Source organism: Myxine glutinosa, chromosome 7 (assembly GCF_964187855.1).
Source record: "Myxine glutinosa chromosome 7, kmMyxGlut1.1, whole genome shotgun sequence".
Lineage (NCBI taxonomy): Eukaryota > Metazoa > Chordata > Myxini > Myxiniformes > Myxinidae > Myxine > Myxine glutinosa.
This window is the reverse complement of record NC_136267.1, coordinates 113,410,468-113,428,855: the sequence shown is the minus strand read 5'-3', so window position 1 is coordinate 113,428,855 and position 18,388 is coordinate 113,410,468. Positions and strand designations below refer to the sequence as shown.

The window sequence follows — 18,388 nt, the reverse complement described above, 5'->3', positions numbered from 1 at the left end:
TGCATTGGCTAGGCATGGCGTTAAAATATCATCACAAAAACATAGTTGGTCACAGGGCAACAGAGGGTAACTAGAACGCCACTCAGTAGAGCGCATACTCCCGCCGTGGGTTTAGTTGGAATAATACGTTTTGTTTAACATCCCCTCTCCCCAAAACAATAAATGAAAAAGAAAGTAGGCCCTAACTGTCAGAGAATTAATTTTGATATATCTCGAAATTAGAGGAGACAAACGTCATTTAAGAATAAGAATAAAAGCTTTCATGCAGTAAAACAGAAAAAATCTTTCCCAAAAAAATTCCTCAAAAAAATTCCTGGATCCGGAATAATATCCTGAGCTTCGCCATAAACTAATCAATTCTTCCTTATCCCAAGGGCAATCATCCCACCAACTTTCATCCAAATCCGTTCAGAACTTTTCCAGATATCTTGTTCACAAACATACGAACACACACACACACGGACGGACGCGATCGAATGCGTTACTCCCTGGCGGGAGTAATAAACCTGAAAATCGCAGAGCCAGAACCAGAATTATTTATTTGGTCTGGGAAGCCCATGTGAGGTTTCTTCTTCTTCAGCCTCTCAAAACCCTGGGTGAATATGCGATCTTTTAAAAAAAAAGTTGGAATTTTGCCAAATCTGTTTCATTCGTTTGTTAATATACCTCAGCCATTGACAAATCTGGAATTATAATTTTATTTGAGGTTCAAATTAACCCGGGAGATTGTGTCAAGCGATGCCTGGAAGTCTGTACATGTGATAAATAAATTAATCGTCCACAGTCGAAGACTCTTCCTCTTCACGCAATAACAACTTCTAGCTTCCAGACCGTACATCCAATCATCTTCACATTTTGCACACTTGTTACTCTTCATGACTTCTACTACAGTATGAAGTTTCACGTCGATCAATGAAGTGGTTCAAGAGATATAAATGTTTTTATTATTTGCGTTTAATTAACGATGTCTGCCAAACCACGTGACCTATCGTAAGTTCCAAAAGGACATTTTTGTAGACTGAACTGAACAGATCTGCTTAACAGATCTGTGAAGTTTCCCCTCGATTGGATCACAAATGAGGGAGGAGCTAGGTTTTAAAGGTTTGTGCTTAAAAACGTCATAACTCTGAAACCATGTGATGCATGACGTCATGCTCGCTGACTGTTTTGTTTGTCATGGGTATGTGATTCTGCCTGAAAAGTTTGGCCTCGATCTGTTCAGGCGTTTTGGAGAAAATTGGATTTTAGTGTTTTTCACTCAAAACAATATGGCGGCCGAACCACGTGACCTGTGACGTCATAGTTACGATTAAAATATTCTACAGACCGAGTCCCTCCGATGGTGAAAATTTGCTCTCAATCGGTACAATTATTGCAGAGAAAATGGTTTTTTAAAGGAAAACAGAAAAATAAATTCCCAAAAAATTCCTGGATCCGGAATAATCGGGGAATTAAAGAGGGAAATGATAGCAATTAAGAACTAGAACGCCACTCAGTAGCGCACATACTCCCGCCGTGGGTGACCGCTGCTGAGCCCTATCTTCCAATGGTAAAAAAAATCCTTCAAAAAATTCCTGGATCCGGAATAATATCCTGAGCTTCACCAAAAACTAATCAATTCTTCCTTATCCCAAGGACAATCATCCCACCAACTTTCATCCAAATCCGTTCAGAACTTTTCCAGATATCTTGTTCACAAACATACGAGCACACACACACACACACACACACACACACACACACACACACACACACACACACACACACACACACACACACACACGGACGGACGGACATGATCGAATGCATTACTCCCGCCGCGAGACGAGACATTATGACGTAACACAGAAAACAGAGGAGATGGGACAGGTAATGGAGACGAGGAAAGAACAGACGGATGAACGAATGGGCACAGGTAAAAAGGAGGTGGAGAAGACGTTTGCGGAAGCAAAATTGGAGATATAAACAGAGATGAAGAATGAAATGAATGAAGCAAAAGGGGAACTAATCGAGACGGGTCGTTGCCAACTTGGATGGGGTCGTTGCTAGCTTTAGAACCACCGCATTGATGAGGATGCAGGTGACCTTTAGTGGGTAATTCGTTCAGGGTGACGGATTACCATGGATAACTCGCCGACTCTTCATGAAAGGCACGATGCAATGTTTAAGGGCCACCATTTTGTGCGAGCAAAAGGGACACCTGGCTTAATGTCCATCCTACCTCGCAATGCAACACCCTGCATGTGAAGCACCAATCTGACAGTTTAAAGTCTGCTCGAGAATCGAACCCAGACTGGACAAGTCAAAGGTCCGATATACTTTGGTAACAATCCTCACAAGAAGGTAATTAGAATAACTGGCATACCTTATACCTTTCTTCCTCTGCGTTGTGTCGTGGAGTGCAGCTCGAACGTGCGTCCGCTCGCTGAGTCTCCTCTCGTCTGAGGGAATCTCTCACAGCCAATCACATTCTCATCTATTGTTCCATTGTCTCCAGGGCAACGAGCTGTTTTTCTCGACTATTGTCTCCCGGGGCAACGAGTTTTGTTATCTTTCTCAAAACAAAGCCCACTCACAGTAAAACTTTAATTAATATACCTGTTTGCCAAAGAACTTGATGCACACCTTCATCGATCACCTACCGCACGGCTCTTGGCCATCCTGTGAGCCCTCGGTTTAAGCATTCCATCAAGCAGTCTATCGGAACGGTTGATAAGGAACAGCTTGGCCTGGCAAGCGATAGCAAGCTGCTTGTTCATGGAACACATCCCAGTTTTTCACCACCAACTTGCCACTTATGCAAAAACATTCCGAATTGATGGAAAGTTTAGAATTTAATAAAAGTTTAATTGAAACACTCTTTGAGCGAAAGGAAATAAACACTTTCAATGAGAATTGAATAAAATTAGACAAAATTTTCCATGAGACGCTTTATATTTTAAAGTAGACTTGTTTGGCGGTGTATAGAAATCTTTTGTACGGTTCGCTCGTTCAATGTTATAATTGCGCAACGGCTCTTTCCTGCGTCGCTATGCAAATGTTACTCCACGTGATGCAAAGTGAAGACGTGATTGGTGGATTCTCTGTTTTCTACAATTCAATCAGAACGAGCGCCGTAGCTGTTCCAAGGCAGTTTTGTGTTAAGTTTATTTCAATTAAGAAACGAGGAAGTTCAAAGAATCTAAAATGGATCTACAATAACTGTCCGAGCTCCTGAACTGACCGTCTGCATCTGTCGTGTTTTCGGTGCTGAAGTTCAGTCTCTGAGGCCTCAGCGGTTCCGCATTGATCGACCCTCGGATAGTTTCGGTGCCGGCGAGGTGCACCCTCTCCCTTGCCAGCATGGACTACCTGCCCCTGTGCGTGAACGTGGCGGTCTCGGTGTTGGCCGGGTTCGTGACCTTCCGGGCCGTTCCCGCTGTGGCCAAGAAGCTTCTGGCGGCAAATTTGTTCGGCAAGGATTTGAACAAGGATTGTGATAAAAGAATGTGGGTGGATGTTTGGTTAATTATATCAGTGTCCCTGTGAGATTGTGTTTTTAATTTGTTGCAAATGTGCAGCTGCTGCTTTGTCCCATTGTTATCACTTATCATGAGATAGATAGGGGTGGGAAGGACGAGAACTGAAAGAGTGAGAGAAATGTGTACAGTTTCTGGGGGTTGGGGGGGTCAAGGGGCCGGGGGAAAGGTACCGGTGTAGCGGTTACCGCTAGATGTACATTGGGTGTGTGGCCAGTTGGGGCTGGGTGTGTGGCCAGGTAAGGAGCTACGGGAGGGTGGATGTGGCCAGGTAAGAATGTGAGAGGTGTGGCCGTGTGGTCAGGTAAGGGGTGCGGGAGATGTGTGGCCAGGTAAGATGGTTGGGGAGTAGTATGGCCATGCAAGGTGGTTGGGGAGCTGTGTGGCCAGGTAAGGTGGCTGTGGAGCTGTGTGGCCAGGTAAGGAGCTGCGTGCGGGTGGAAGGGGGGAGGTGTGGCAAGTTAAGGAGAGGGGATGGGTGTAAGTGGCCAGGTAAGAAGGTGGGGAATATGGTACATATGTGAGTCTAGGTAAGGGGATGAGGGAGGATGTGTGTTGGGGGGGTGGTGGGGGAGGAGGGGGTGGAGGGTGAGGTGTGTGTGTGTGTGGAGGGTGAGGTGTGTGTGTGTGTGTGGAGGGTGAGGTGTGTGTGTGTGGAGGGTGAGGTGTGTGTGTGTGGAGGGTGAGGTGTGTGTGTGTGGAGGGTGAGGTGTGTGTGTGTGGAGGGTGAGGTGTGTGTGTGTGGAGGGTGAGGTGTGTGTGTGTGGAGGGTGAGGTGTGTGTGTGTGGAGGGTGAGGTGTGTGTGTGTGGAGGGTGAGGTGTGTGTGTGTGGAGGGTGAGGTGTGTGTGTGTGGAGGGTGAGGTGTGTGTGTGTGGAGGGTGAGGTGTGTGTGGAGGGTGAGGTGTGTGTGGAGGGTGAGGTGTGTGTGGAGGGTGAGGTGTGTGTGGAGGGTGAGGTGTGTGTGTGTGGAGGGTGAGGTGTGTGTGTGTGGAGGGTGAGGTGTGTGTGTGTGGAGGGTGAGGTGTGTGTGTGTGGAGGGTGAGGTGTGTGTGTGTGGAGGGTGAGGTGTGTGTGTGTGGAGGGTGAGGTGTGTGTGTGTGGAGGGTGAGGTGTGTGTGTGTGGAGGGTGAGGTGTGTGTGTGTGTGTGTGGAGGGTGAGGTGTGTGTGTGTGTGTGTGGAGGGTGAGGTGTGTGTGGAGGGTGAGGTGTGTGGCCAGGCGAGGTGTGTGTGGAGGGTGAGGTGTGTGTGTGTGTGTGGAGGGTGAGGTGTGTGTGTGTGTATGGAGGGTGAGGTGTGTGTGTGTGTGTGGAGGGTGAGGTGTGTGTGGAGGGTGAGGTGTGTGTGTGGAGGGTGAGGTGTGTGTGTGTGTGTGGAGGGTGAGGTGTGTGTGTGTGTGTGGAGGGTGAGGTGTGTGTGTGGAGGGTGAGGTGTGTGTGTGTGTGTGGAGGGTGAGGTGTGTGTGTGTGTGTGGAGGGTGAGGTGTGTGTGTGTGGAGGGTGAGGTGTGTGTGTGTGGAGGGTGAGGTGTGTGTGTGTGGAGGGTGAGGTGTGTGTGTGTGTGTGGAGGGTGAGGTGTGTGTGTGTGTGTGGAGGGTGAGGTGTGTGTGGAGGGTGAGGTGTGTGGCCAGGCGAGGTGTGTGTGGAGGGTGAGGTGTGTGTGGAGGGTGAGGTGTGTGGCCAGGCAAGGGGGTGGTGGAATGGATAGGTGGGCAGGAAAGTGGAGGGAGAGGTGGTGCAAAATACATGGACAGGTAGATAGGGATGGATGTGGTAAGGGGGCAGGTTTTTAGGTACGTAACAGGGATAGGTGTGGTCCACAGAAAAAAGAAAATTAGGGTCGGGTTGACAGGAAAGAAGGATTGAAGATTGATGGGAAAGATTTGAGCCGCCTTCATGGACGCGAGTTGTATCGCAATTTATGTGATTATTGTGAATTTGAGAGTTTAACCTGGACACTGTTTGTGCCCCACTTTCTATCTGTTTTTTTGGGCTGAACGCAGACTCTGTGACTACTGAAATTGTCTTATTCGTGATGAACTCCCTTGCTAATCAGTGCAATGAATCCTCGCTGTGCTTTATGGTTTTTATGACTTTGATTAACTGCTCCTCCTTATGTTTTGGGAGTAATATTACAATTTCCTTGGATTTTCATCTTCCATGGATTTAATTGTTTTAACTTTGTGCAAATTAGTTGATCAAGAAACATTGAAACCCAACATTAAATAACTTGTGTCTGACTTCACTTTACAAACTTGATTAAACACTGTTATATTTTCCCCGTGTGCGCTCATCCTTGACCAATGTGTGCACATGTGTCCAGACCTGAAGCCTTGGGGGTCGTGAGTGGAGCCATATTCCTAGTTATGCATTTTGCCCTCATACCCGTGCCCTCCTTGGGCTGCTGGCTCAGCAAAAACTGTCCTGGATATCCACAGATTCAGGTTTGCTCGGAATCGACCACCTTTTCACTCCGATCGTGCACATCTTCCACTGTTTTCTGCTCTCTTTAATATCTACTCTGCACTTTCCCAACATCCGAATTTGCCATTCCCCATTTATCTTCTGCCTATTTATTTGTTCATTTATGTTAGCAGTCCTTTATAGTTTTTTTTTGTTTTTTTTAACGACGATGTGATATCCAGTTGGTGCAGCTCCTCGCTGCGCTCCTGGCTCTATGCTGCATGCTTCTTCTCGGGTTTGCCGACGATGTTTTGAACCTGCCTTGGCGTCACAAACTGGCACTTCCCGCCGTGGCCGCCCTCCCTCTGCTCACAACTTATCTGCTCACCGAAGGGCCCACCACCGTGCTCATTCCCGAACCGCTCCGCCCGCTGCTCGGCCTGCATGTGCACCTTGGTATGATTGGAGGCTCCTTGTGTAGCAGAATCTTCTCATTACTGCAAGTCTTTTATCCGTTAGTTCATGGTAGTCTGGTGTAGTAGAGTCTTGTTACATAAGGAATACTTATTTGGTGGACATTCCCATTTTGACGAACACATTTCGGTTCAATATAAGATACAACAACAACAACAACATGCATTTTAAAGGCGATTTTCCCTACTAGAGCGGGGGTTAGCCTTGCGGTCCCCATGACAATCTTCTCCATTTTGCCCTATTTTCTGCATCTCTCCTTGTTAACCCCCTTGCCCGCATTTCTTCTTCGACCATCTTTAGCCAAGTCTTTCTCGGTCTTCCCCGTCCTCTACTTCCTTCTACATCCATTTCTATCACTCTTCTCAACCAGTCACTTTCATCCTTCCTCAACGCATGACCAAACCATCTCAACCTGTTCCTCTTCACAGCATCAATCACAGGCTCTATTCCCATCAATATAAGATGCAGTAAAATATTTTTTAAATGTTTAATTAAAATACATTATCCCAATCTGTTGTGTTATGCAGTTAAGTATATCTCTCTATTATGGCCAAAGTGGAAAGGGAGGTTAAACTGTTTAAAGTGTAATGTAGAAATATACAGTGCCTTCAAGGTATTCACACCCCTTGACTTTTTCACATTTTGTTGTTAGTCTGAATTAAAAATTGATTAAATTGAGCTTTTTTTGTCGCTGATCGATGCATATTACCCTATAATGTCAAAGTGGAATATTATTTTAAGAAATTTTTACAAAATAATTAAAAATGAAAGGCTGAAATTTTTGGAGTCAATAAGTATTCAACCCCTACGCTATTGTGAGGAGGCATATATCTGGGGACACACCAACAACAACAACAGGCATTTTAAGGCCATTTTCCCAGCAAGAACGGGGGTTAGCCATATATCTGGGGAAGGGTATAAAATAATTTTGGAGTGTTAAAAGTTCCCAAGAGCACAGTGAGCTCCATCATTAGGAAATTCAAAGAATATGGAACTATCCAGACTCTTCCTCGAGCTGGCCGTCCGACCAACGTGAGCAACTGGGCAAGAAAGACCATGGTCAGGGAGGTGAACAAGAACCCAATGACCACTCTCACAGAACTGCAGAGTTCCTTGGCTGAGATGGGGGAACCTGCCAGAAGGAGAACGGTCTCTGCAACACTTCAGAAATCTAGGCTTTATGGGAAGGTCCTGATGGAAAATACTCCTGAGAAAAAGGCCCATTTAATTGCGCCACGTACATTAAAAAGGCACACCTTGTACAAAAGGCATATAATTTTAAATTCAAGCTGTAACACAACGAAATGTGAAAAATGTCAAGGGTGTGAATACTTACCGAATGCACTGTAATAAAAAACTAAATAGGGCATGGGATTTGGGTTTGGTTCCAGCAATGTCACCCTTATGTACCCTGAATGTTTTATTATGGATAGATTATAATGGGGTGTGAGTGCCACCCCTTATTTTAAAAAAAAAAGAAGTATATATTGTTACGGACACGACTTAAGATGTTGCTTGACCGAGCGGAATGGCCGCCGTGTTCGCACAGTTTACCCGATTACCCCCAACTCACCCGATTCCACTCGAACCTTGGCCGAATCGCGCTACGCTAAATCGATGATGGAAAGGACACAACGACTGGGATTAATGAAACGACACAAGGGGTACAGTTCTCAAGACCTCCGGAGGAGGATATAATTGGTGGTGCAGAAAAGGGGTAGATTACAGGGTAAGAGGTAAAGCACAGAAAAGATGGGCACTTAGACACAGTCTTATCTTATCCCCGACAGACCACAGACAAACGGAACAAGACTGACTTACACAGGGATTGATGGCAGGGAAGGACAGGCAGTCGATAGCACAAGGTGCACCTTGGCTCAGGGACAGGATACAGCACGGTCCAGTAGATGCAGGGAGGTGTCACAGCGCTCGGTTGGTGGCGTCTCTCTCTCCAAGCTGAGGGCGCATCTGACGTCACCTCCCTCTTCCTGCGCATGCTCAGCGGGGAGTGACACGCCCTCGGCTCGTTGGCTCCGCCCCAGATGGAATCGGTCCGCCGCTTCTATTGGGTGCGGGGGGTTACCGGGCTCCGCCCTTGACGAGGAGCTGACAGCGAGCCCCTACGTGGTAACCCCGTCGGAGCACATGTTCGATGGCGGCTAACCAAGCCGGAGTGAGGACGCGCACTCCCCGCGCCGCCGCCGTTGTTGTTGCTGTTGTTGTTGTTGTTGTTGTTGTTGCTGAACCGTGAGGAAGAGCTGCGGGGGGGTAATGGGAGGTCCTAAACTTTCTAACGGTGCCATACAATCACATTTTGGTGCAACGAAGAGTCAGAATTAATGGAAACGAGTCCTTAACTGACATAGACTAAGAATAACTAGCAAGATGTCCTATAGTTGTCTACGTGAGATGCGGTGGACCTGGATGCGACATTTAATGGGGGAAATAGGGGAAGGTCGGGTCTACAGAGTGTTGTTTACAGAAAATGGGACTAGGGAATGGGGGATTGGGGATAGTTGGGAAGTATTGGGGAAATAGGGGAATATTTACAAGCGGATATGGATGGAGGCCAATCTCATATCCGCAACAATATATATATATTTTTTAAGGGAATGGGTTGCAGGCAAAGCCTAGAAACGAACGAACCCCATTAGAATTACTCTTTAGAACCCCATAAAAGAACCCTAGATTGACCCGTACCAGCTTAACGAATTTCCAACACAACAACCAGTCAATGGAAGGTAACTTTTATTTTAGAGGGATTATTGATGCCCTCATTATCGTTTATTAATATGTGGTTGTAAGTGCATGTGGAATATAAAGTTACGAAAGGGCATTTATCGGGTTCACAAGATTGCAAATGATGCTTCCTGGGAAGTGTGTGTTTGTTTGAAGATGGCGTTGAGAGCATTGAGGTGAAAAGATTTTCACGGAGCGATACAATGATGTTGATACCCAAGATGCTTTAGTCAGGTTCACTATGTTAACAAATATAATTTCGTTCAAAATTTTGGTAGATTAGCAAAACTATACATTTTTGGAATATTCAGAGCATGAGGAATCCAAAAATTAATGTTTACATTTGCGTAGACACCTTTGCGAAAATGACACTCAGGACAGTGATGAAGATAGTCAGGTTCACTATGTTAACAAATATAATTTCTTTCAAAATTTTGGGATTAGCAAACCTGTACATTTTTGGAATCTTCAGAGCATGGAGAATCTGAAAATCAATGTTGGCATTTGCCCAGACACCTGCATGGCCGCCATTTTGGATTTTGAAAATGGCCGCCTTAAAATACATATTGTTGCGAATATGGAATTTGGCCTCCATATCCGCTTGTAAATATTCCCCTATTTTCTCCAATACTCCCCAACTTTCCCCAATCCCCCATTCCCTAGTCCCATTGCATGTAAATAACAATCAGTAGAGCCGACCTTCCCCTTATTCCCCCATTAAATGTCGTGCCCAGGTCCACCGCACCACACGTAGACAACTTTCGGACATCTTCCTAGTTATTCTTATTCTATGTCAGTTAAGGCCTCGTCTCCATTAATTATGACTCTTCGTTGCACCAGAATGTGATTATATGGCATCAGTAGTGAGTTTAGGACCTTTCCCATACCTCCTTCCATCTTCTTCCCCAACAATTACAACAACAACAGAGGAGATGGCGGCGGAGCGGGGGAGGATGCGTCCTCACACCGGCTCGATTAGCGCCATAGACCATGCGCTCCACGGGGTTACCACGAAGGGGCTCCTTGTCAGCTCCTCGTCAAGGGCGGAGCCTGGTGAGCCCCCCGCACGCACCCAATGAGAAGCAACGTGCCGATTCCACGAGGCGGAGCTAACGAGCCGAGGGCGTGTCACTCCCCGCCGGATATACGCGGCCCCGCGCCGGATGTGACGTGAGATGCGCACCCAGCTTGGAGAAGGAAAGCCACCTGCGAGCGCTGAGAGAGATTCGCCCCCAGCTTGGAGAAGGAAAGCCACCTGCGAGCGCTGAGAGAGATGCGCACCCAGCTTGGAGAAGGAAAGCCACCTGCGAGCGCTGAGAGAGATGCGCACCCAGCTTGGAGAAGGAAAGCCACCTGCGAGCGCTGAGAGAGATGCGCACCCAGCTTGGAGAAGGAAAGCCACCTGCGAGCGCTGAGTCAGATGCGCACCCAGCTTGGAGAAGGAAAGCCACCTGCGAGCGCTGAGAGAGATGCGCACCCAGCTTGGAGAAGGAAAGCCACCTGCGAGCGCTGAGAGAGATGCGCACCCAGCTTGGAGAAGGAAAGCCACCTGCGAGCGCTGAGTCAGATGCGCCCCCAGCTTGAGCAGACAAGACGCCATCCGAGCGCTGCGACCTCCCCGCATCTCTGGACCGGACCGAGTCGATTCTGACCTTTGAGCCCAGGTGCACCTGGAGCCATCGCTACCCGCCTGTCCTTTCCATCAATCCCCGTGTGAGTCAGCATTTTGTCCCGTTTATCTGTCGTCTGTTGGGGTTAATATAAGAGTGTGTCTAAGTGCTTGTCTTTCTATGCTGTCCCTCTTGTAGTTGTAATCTAACCTTCCGCCTTAATATAACCTCCTCCGGAGGTCTTGAGAACTGAACCCCTGGTGTCGTATTGTGTTATTGTAATCCAGCCGGGTGTCTTCTTTTTCTTATTGAGCCAGCATCGCGCGACTTCGTCAACGTCGAGTATAGTCGGGTAATTTGTGCGGACACGACGGCCATTCCGCTCGGCCCACTTTAACATCAAAGTCGTGTCTGTAACAATTGGTGTCGGGAGTGAGATTCGAGGCCCGACCAAATTTTGAAAAAAAAAAAAAAAAAAAACGAATAGAGGAAAAAAAAAATTTGGTCAAAATTTGGAGCGGCCGAAATTTGTTTTGTTTTACGAAACTCGAATTTTGCAAGTCGCGCTATGGCGGATCAAGACGGCTGGGGTCCGGTAGGGGAGAGTGAAGCAGGGTCGGTCCAGGACCAAATTGAGGGACATGAGGGACATGAGGAGAGCGAAACAGCGGGGGTAGCAGACGCGCGAAATGGCGCCTCGCACATAGCTACGGCGGCCGCACCCGCTGCACAAGTGGGAGGGATGGCCCAGATGCAGGTCCTCATGGAGCAATTTATGGCGCAAATGCAGGCGTCCCTCAAACTGCAGAGTAACCAATTGGGGAACCGGATGGATGCTCAGAGTGAGCAAATGAGGGTTGATAGTGGGCGAATGGAGGGCCAAATGGGGGTAATGGGAAACCAAATGGGGGTAATGGGAAACCAAATGGGGGTAATGAGGGACGAAGCGAGGGGTACCGGTGAGAAGTTAGACAATAATTTTGAGGAGTTAGACAAGAAAATTGGGAAGTTAGACAATAATTTTGAGGAGTTAGACAAGAAAATTGGGAAGTTAGACAATAATTTTGAGGGGTTAGACAACGGGATAAAAGAAGTGAAAAATGGGTTAATGGGGGTAGAAAATAGAATGGCTGCCCAGGAGAATCAGATAGAGGGAGTGAAAAATGGGTTAGAGGGGTTAGAAAACAGTATGGAAGGCAAATTGAGGGACCAAGCGGAAAGGGAAGTTAAACAAATGGAGCAGCAGATAGAGGGGGTCAGAATGGGGGTAGAAACCAAACTGGATGCTCACAGGGAGGAAATGGAGCAGATGAGGGTGGCATCTGGGCAGGAGATGCAAGTGATGGGAGAGGAGATCAGAAGAGGAGTGAGTGAGGAGGTCGGAGGAGTGCGCGAGGAGGTGAGGCACTGTAAGGAGCACATGGAGAAGGAGGTGAGAAAGGGGACTGTAAAGTTACAGGGGGGCATAGAGGTCCTGACGCAGGAGGTGGAGCAGCTAACAGAGGGACAAAAAGAACTAACGGACCAGGTAAAGAAGAACACAGCGGTAATAGAGGGTTTAAAATCGACACAGAAAGAGATGAAAAAGGACGTAGGGGTAATTAAAAAAGAGTGCCAGACGGTACATGAGGACCTGACGAGGAAAATGGACAAGGTGGTAGAGGTAATGGAGGTTAAAGAGCGGGAGGTGCGGGAGCACATAGAAAAAAATAAAGTGGAGTTAGAGGAAGAACTTAAAGGGGCGCACGAAGAGATGAAGGAGATGAAGCAAAAATTAGAAGAAGTGGAAGAAGGGGTGAGCGAAATTAAGAAGCGACGGAGAGAGGATAAGAAAGAGATAAAGGAGGAAGTAAAAGAATTGGTCCAAAGTCTGTGTTCGGATCGTGATGATGTGCTCATTAACCGGATGAGGGATTCGCAGGTGATGGAGGAGAAGCGAAGAGAAAGAGGACCCGGTGTAAGTGGTGACCAATATGGTCGTGCGTATGATGCGCCAGGGGATTTAAGGAGCTTGGGGGTCGAGATGGACCCGGGTGTTCGTGAGAGGCCGTTGGTGAAGTGTGCGACAGGTCTGGTGTGCGAAAAAGGAGGTGTGCGAGAAAATCCGACTCTGGGGTGTGTGAGGAAAAAGTGCGTGCCAAGGAGTGAGTGTGCTGGCGAGAGTGAGTCGGTCGTAGCGCGTGTGCGAGGGAGCACGTGGAAGCGCGGTGTGGTGAGTGTTACAGAGGGTGTAACGGGAGAGTGTGCGCGAGAAAGGTGTGTGACGGACAGGTGCATGAGGAAAGAGTGCGCTGTCAGAAGTAAGGAAGAGTGTCCACCTGTGGTGAGTGTTACAGAGGGTGTAACGGGAGAGTGTGCGCGAGAAAGGTGTGTGACGGACAGGTGCATGAGGAAAGAGTGCGCTGTCAGAAGTAAGGAAGAGTGTCCACCTGTGGTGAGTGTTACAGAGGGTGTAACGGGAGAGTGTGCGCGAGAAAGGTGTGTGACGGACAGGTGCATGGGGAAAGAGTGTGCTGTCAAGAGTAAGGGTGAGTGCGCTGTCAGGAATGGAGGTGAAAGTAGTGAGAGTGACATGGAGCGTGAGTTAGTTGTGACAGGTGAGCGAGGATGTACACCTGGGATGGAAGGATGCACACCTGGAATGGTAGAGCGTGAGTGGGAATGCACGCTGGAGTTGGTGGTGAGGCACGTGGTTGGGTGTGCGAATGAGAGCACACCTGTGGTTGTCACAGAGGAGGTGACTGAGGAGGGGGCGCGAAGAGGTGTTTTGGTGAGGTGTGCGAGCAACGAATGTGTGCCAAGGTGTTCGGTGGTCAGGTGTGTGACCAAGGCTGTGAGTGGAATGGGTGTACCTGGGTGTGTAAGGAAAGGTACGAGGAGCATGGGCACGGCTGGATGTGTGAGCAAGGAACGGGCTGCGGGGTGTAAGCATGCAGGTGAAGCATCGACGTTACACGGGTTAGAGGTTAGAGCGACTTTTAGCCGAAGCGGGCCCTCGGTGCGTGCCGGGCCTCGCTTTGAACGGCCGCGTCCAGGCTCCACTAGGCGGAGCTGGCAGCCCGATAGAAAGGGTCGTCATGGCGACCACTTTTTGGTGAGACGTGCCGGCAGGTCGAGATCGGGGCATTGGATGGCTCCACGCCGAGGTGATGCGTGGGATCTCGGCCCGGGTAAGCCCCCGTCCCTGCACCGAATGCGGGACGCATCCAGCCGCTGGCACAAAACAACCAGCATCCATTGCTTGGCTTTACGAAGCCGGGCTTTGGACAGGAATTGGCGCACCGAGAGGTATTAGTGAGTCGACTGGGTGATGAGGTTAGTGTTTTGGCCCCGAAATTAGAAAAAGGCGAAATTTGATGATTGGCAAAGGATTGGCAGAGTGATGATTGGTAATGGTACAGTGATTGGCAGATGATTGGCAAATTTTTGATTTGTTGAAATTTGATGTGCAAAATTGGTAGTGAGAGACCCCCGATGTGGTGGGATGGCAAATCCACCATCCTTCCCATGTGGGGGCAAAGGAGCAATAGCTTATGGGGTGTATGGCAGTGAAAACTAGCCCGGGTGGGTTAGGATATTGTGTGTAGGGATCTAGCGAAGATGACAGTAGGTAACGTTAAGGTTAGTTAGTGACTGATACCTGTAGTGGGGACACAGGTAGATTAGTATGGATGATAATGACGTGGGAGCGCAATAGTTTAAAGGGACGACTGGGAAGCGCAAGTTTCAGAAGGGAGTAGTTAGCTGAGATGATGCCGTGTGTGTGAGGATGGAACAGGTGTGATTGCACAGGTGTGCAATTGGACAGGTGTGTGGAGCAGTGTATGAGTCGTGAGTGTGTGGATCAGCGCGAATGCGCTTGGGGAGAGAAGGGTGCAGGTGGCACCAAGTGTGAGAGCACAGGTGTGCAAGTACAGGTGTGTGGAGAGAGTTGGAGTAAGTGGTACGGAGTGGTGTGCATGGTGCGAAGGTGTGAATGGGGGAAGAGTGGACCCCCATCACGGATACCCGGGGCGGGTAGTGTAAGTGTTAGGTAGAGGGTACAGGTAAATTGTGGTTGGATATTGGCATCTGTGGTGCGGTTGCAGAATGGTGTTGTGAATGGGTGCATTAGTGTTGTGGGAATGGCGGGGCGTGTAGCCTGTTAGTGTGTGTAGTTGGTTGGGCACTCCACCACTGTGAGGATGTCGGCCAGGTGAGGCCGCAGGTGGGCTCTGGGAGCCGGTAGAGTTGTGGATGGGGCCCGAGGATCCGGAGGATGGACCCGGGTAGCCCAGTGCCAGAGAGGGCACGGAGTGGGGAGAGCGCCAGAGGGCCTTCCCCAGGTAGATAGGTTAGGGTAAGGAGCAGGTAAGCTCGGAGGCAACTACAGTGGTGGAGGTGTGCAGGTGGGTAGACCCACTGGGAGAGGTACACGTCGCAGCCCAGAAATTGTACGAGGGCACCGGGAGATGAATCGGGGGAGTGAGACCCCAAATTGAAGAGCACCACAGTTTGGCCAATGGGAATTGGTTTTTAGAACCCATAGTGTAAGAGGGCCAATGGTTTGGCCGGAGAAAGACCCCGGGTAGTGTAAAGTTGTTAAAGTCATTTAGGAAATAGTTAGGATTGATGAACCTGTCGCACCATACGCAGCCACTTACCTGTGGTGATGATGATGACTCCACACCTGTGTTTTCTTTGGTTGTTGCAGGAAATGAGAATTGCTGTTGGATTTGTGAGACGCATCACGACGTGGATGAGACATTGGGGTGATTCCATCTCTCCCTCCCTAGGAGGGACTGATGATGAATTGGTGATGGCAAATTTTGATGTTGAGTTGGAGATGGCAAATTTTGATGAGAGTTGAAAATGGCAAATTTGATTGGTTAGGAGGGAGAGAAGACGAATTTGGTTTATGGGAGGAACGGGGAAGACAGTAGGGATGTTTGTTGATTTGTAAAGTAGATGTTTATGGGTAGTGTTGTGTTGTGTGGATACAGTAAGGGGTAAGGGAGGGGCCATGTAGGTTACCTGGTGGGGGGGGGGGGCGTACGATAGGAACGTACCTGTCTCACCTGGTTCCCATGTGCCCCCAGTGTGCATCACCTTACATTGCGTGCACTTTTGCGCCCTTACCACCTTACTCACTTGTTGCTTCTTTTGTCTCCCACCTCCGAGGATCTGGCTTTGGGGTAGAGAGAGAGGAGAGAGAGGTGCTGGCTACGCAGTTGTGGGCCTGCACTTTCGCTGTTTGCTGCCGGGATCGATACACCATATGGACCGCAATGTTTGTGGCCACCCACAATGGACCGCAGTTCGTTTGCGGCCAAGCACCACCCGGGGATGGACCTATGGGTCAACGTGGCACCTATGCCATACAGGTGAACCACTAATAGTTAACACCACCAAGTGCACCACAAGAAGAGCAAGAGACACCTGCAGGGTTAGGGGTTGTCGCATTTATTTTTAATCATTGAACAATGGTGACTGCACCGATTGGTGGTGGGGTGGTGCTTTTGATGCTGGGGAAGGGTGCTCTGCACGTTATTAAAGGCCGTCGGCCACAGAGCACTCGTGGGTTGGTGTATCGATGCTGGCAAGCGCGCTCTCTCTATGCATAACATCTGCATGTGTTCCTCCAAAGACAGGTCCTGGATCGTAGTGTAGATATCAGCGTAATCTTGTAAATAATGCTCCCTACCGGCTGTATGTTTAGTTTGAGAATTCTTTCCGGATTCGGTTATCCTGTGGGTGTGTTTCTGTGAGGAGAAGGGTGCAACGTCGCAGGGGGACATATTTACTCATTTGTGAATATCTGTAAAACTGTCGCACTCAGGGTAGAGTTAATAGTAGAGGGAACTACATTGCGTGCCACACTAAAGTAGGTAAAAATTTATCGGGTCGGGACGCCCCGAGGGTAGAGAAGGGTGCAATGTTGCGAATATGGAATTTGGCCTCCATATCCGCTTGTAAATATTCCCCTATTTTCTCCAATACTCCCCAACTTTCCCCAATCCCCCATTCCCTAGTCCCATTGCATGTAAATAACAATCAGTAGAGCCGACCTTCCCCTTATTCCCCCATTAAATGTCGTGCCCAGGTCCACCGCACCACACGTAGACAACTTTCGGACATCTTCCTAGTTATTCTTATTCTATGTCAGTTAAGGCCTCGTCTCCATTAATTATGACTCTTCGTTGCACCAGAATGTGATTATATGGCATCAGTAGTGAGTTTAGGACCTTTCCCATACCTCCTTCCATCTTCTTCCCCAACAATTACAACAACAACAGAGGAGATGGCGGCGGAGCGGGGGAGGATGCGTCCTCACACCGGCTCGATTAGCGCCATAGACCATGCGCTCCACGGGGTTACCACGAAGGGGCTCCTTGTCAGCTCCTCGTCAAGGGCGGAGCCTGGTGAGCCCCCCGCACGCACCCAATGAGAAGCAACGTGCCGATTCCACGAGGCGGAGCTAACGAGCCGAGGGCGTGTCACTCCCCGCCGGATATACGCGGCCCCGCGCCGGATGTGACGTGAGATGCGCACCCAGCTTGGAGAAGGAAAGCCACCTGCGAGCGCTGAGAGAGATTCGCCCCCAGCTTGGAGAAGGAAAGCCACCTGCGAGCGCTGAGAGAGATGCGCACCCAGCTTGGAGAAGGAAAGCCACCTGCGAGCGCTGAGAGAGATGCGCACCCAGCTTGGAGAAGGAAAGCCACCTGCGAGCGCTGAGAGAGATGCGCACCCAGCTTGGAGAAGGAAAGCCACCTGCGAGCGCTGAGTCAGATGCGCACCCAGCTTGGAGAAGGAAAGCCACCTGCGAGCGCTGAGAGAGATGCGCACCCAGCTTGGAGAAGGAAAGCCACCTGCGAGCGCTGAGAGAGATGCGCACCCAGCTTGGAGAAGGAAAGCCACCTGCGAGCGCTGAGTCAGATGCGCCCCCAGCTTGAGCAGACAAGACGCCATCCGAGCGCTGCGACCTCCCCGCATCTCTGGACCGGACCGAGTCGATTCTGACCTTTGAGCCCAGGTGCACCTGGAGCCATCGCTACCCGCCTGTCCTTTCCATCAATCCCCGTGTGAGTCAGCATTTTGTCCCGTTTATCTGTCGTCTGTTGGGGTTAATATAAGAGTGTGTCTAAGTGCTTGTCTTTCTATGCTGTCCCTCTTGTAGTTGTAATCTAACCTTCCGCCTTAATATAACCTCCTCCGGAGGTCTTGAGAACTGAACCCCTGGTGTCGTATTGTGTTATTGTAATCCAGCCGGGTGTCTTCTTTTTCTTATTGAGCCAGCATCGCGCGACTTCGTCAACGTCGAGTATAGTCGGGTAATTTGTGCGGACACGACGGCCATTCCGCTCGGCCCACTTTAACATCAAAGTCGTGTCTGTAACAATATTTTGCGCGATCCCAGCTTCTAGTCAACCTAGAGACTTAATTAAATATGCTAATCCTATGTTTTCTGGGTCAAGGAATCCAATAAAGGCCTCAAAATAGTGCTCAGGGTTATAGAAAAGCAACAAACAAAGGTAATTGAAAACCATTGTCTTTATATTTGTGATATAACTGTATTACATAATACATGATATTGCAAGTCCTTTGAAGTTATAGGTTGTTATAGGAAGTTATAGGTAGTATCAGATTGAACTATAAGTCCTATACA

At 49.0% G+C, this 18,388-nt stretch overlaps 1 protein-coding gene across 1 annotated transcript; it reads left to right on the top strand.

Moving 5' to 3' along the window:
- The first annotated feature begins 3,070 nt into the window (after nucleotides 1-3,070).
- Nucleotides 3,071-6,726, top strand: LOC137431561 (UDP-N-acetylglucosamine--dolichyl-phosphate N-acetylglucosaminephosphotransferase-like). Its single transcript, XM_078782158.1, has 3 exons — nucleotides 3,071-3,488; nucleotides 5,841-5,961; nucleotides 6,163-6,726. Exons 1-3 carry the CDS (start codon nucleotides 3,343-3,345, stop codon nucleotides 6,457-6,459), a joined length of 564 nt encoding a protein of 187 aa, XP_078638284.1. The 5' UTR covers nucleotides 3,071-3,342; the 3' UTR covers nucleotides 6,460-6,726.
- The last annotated feature ends 11,662 nt before the right edge of the window (nucleotides 6,727-18,388 follow it).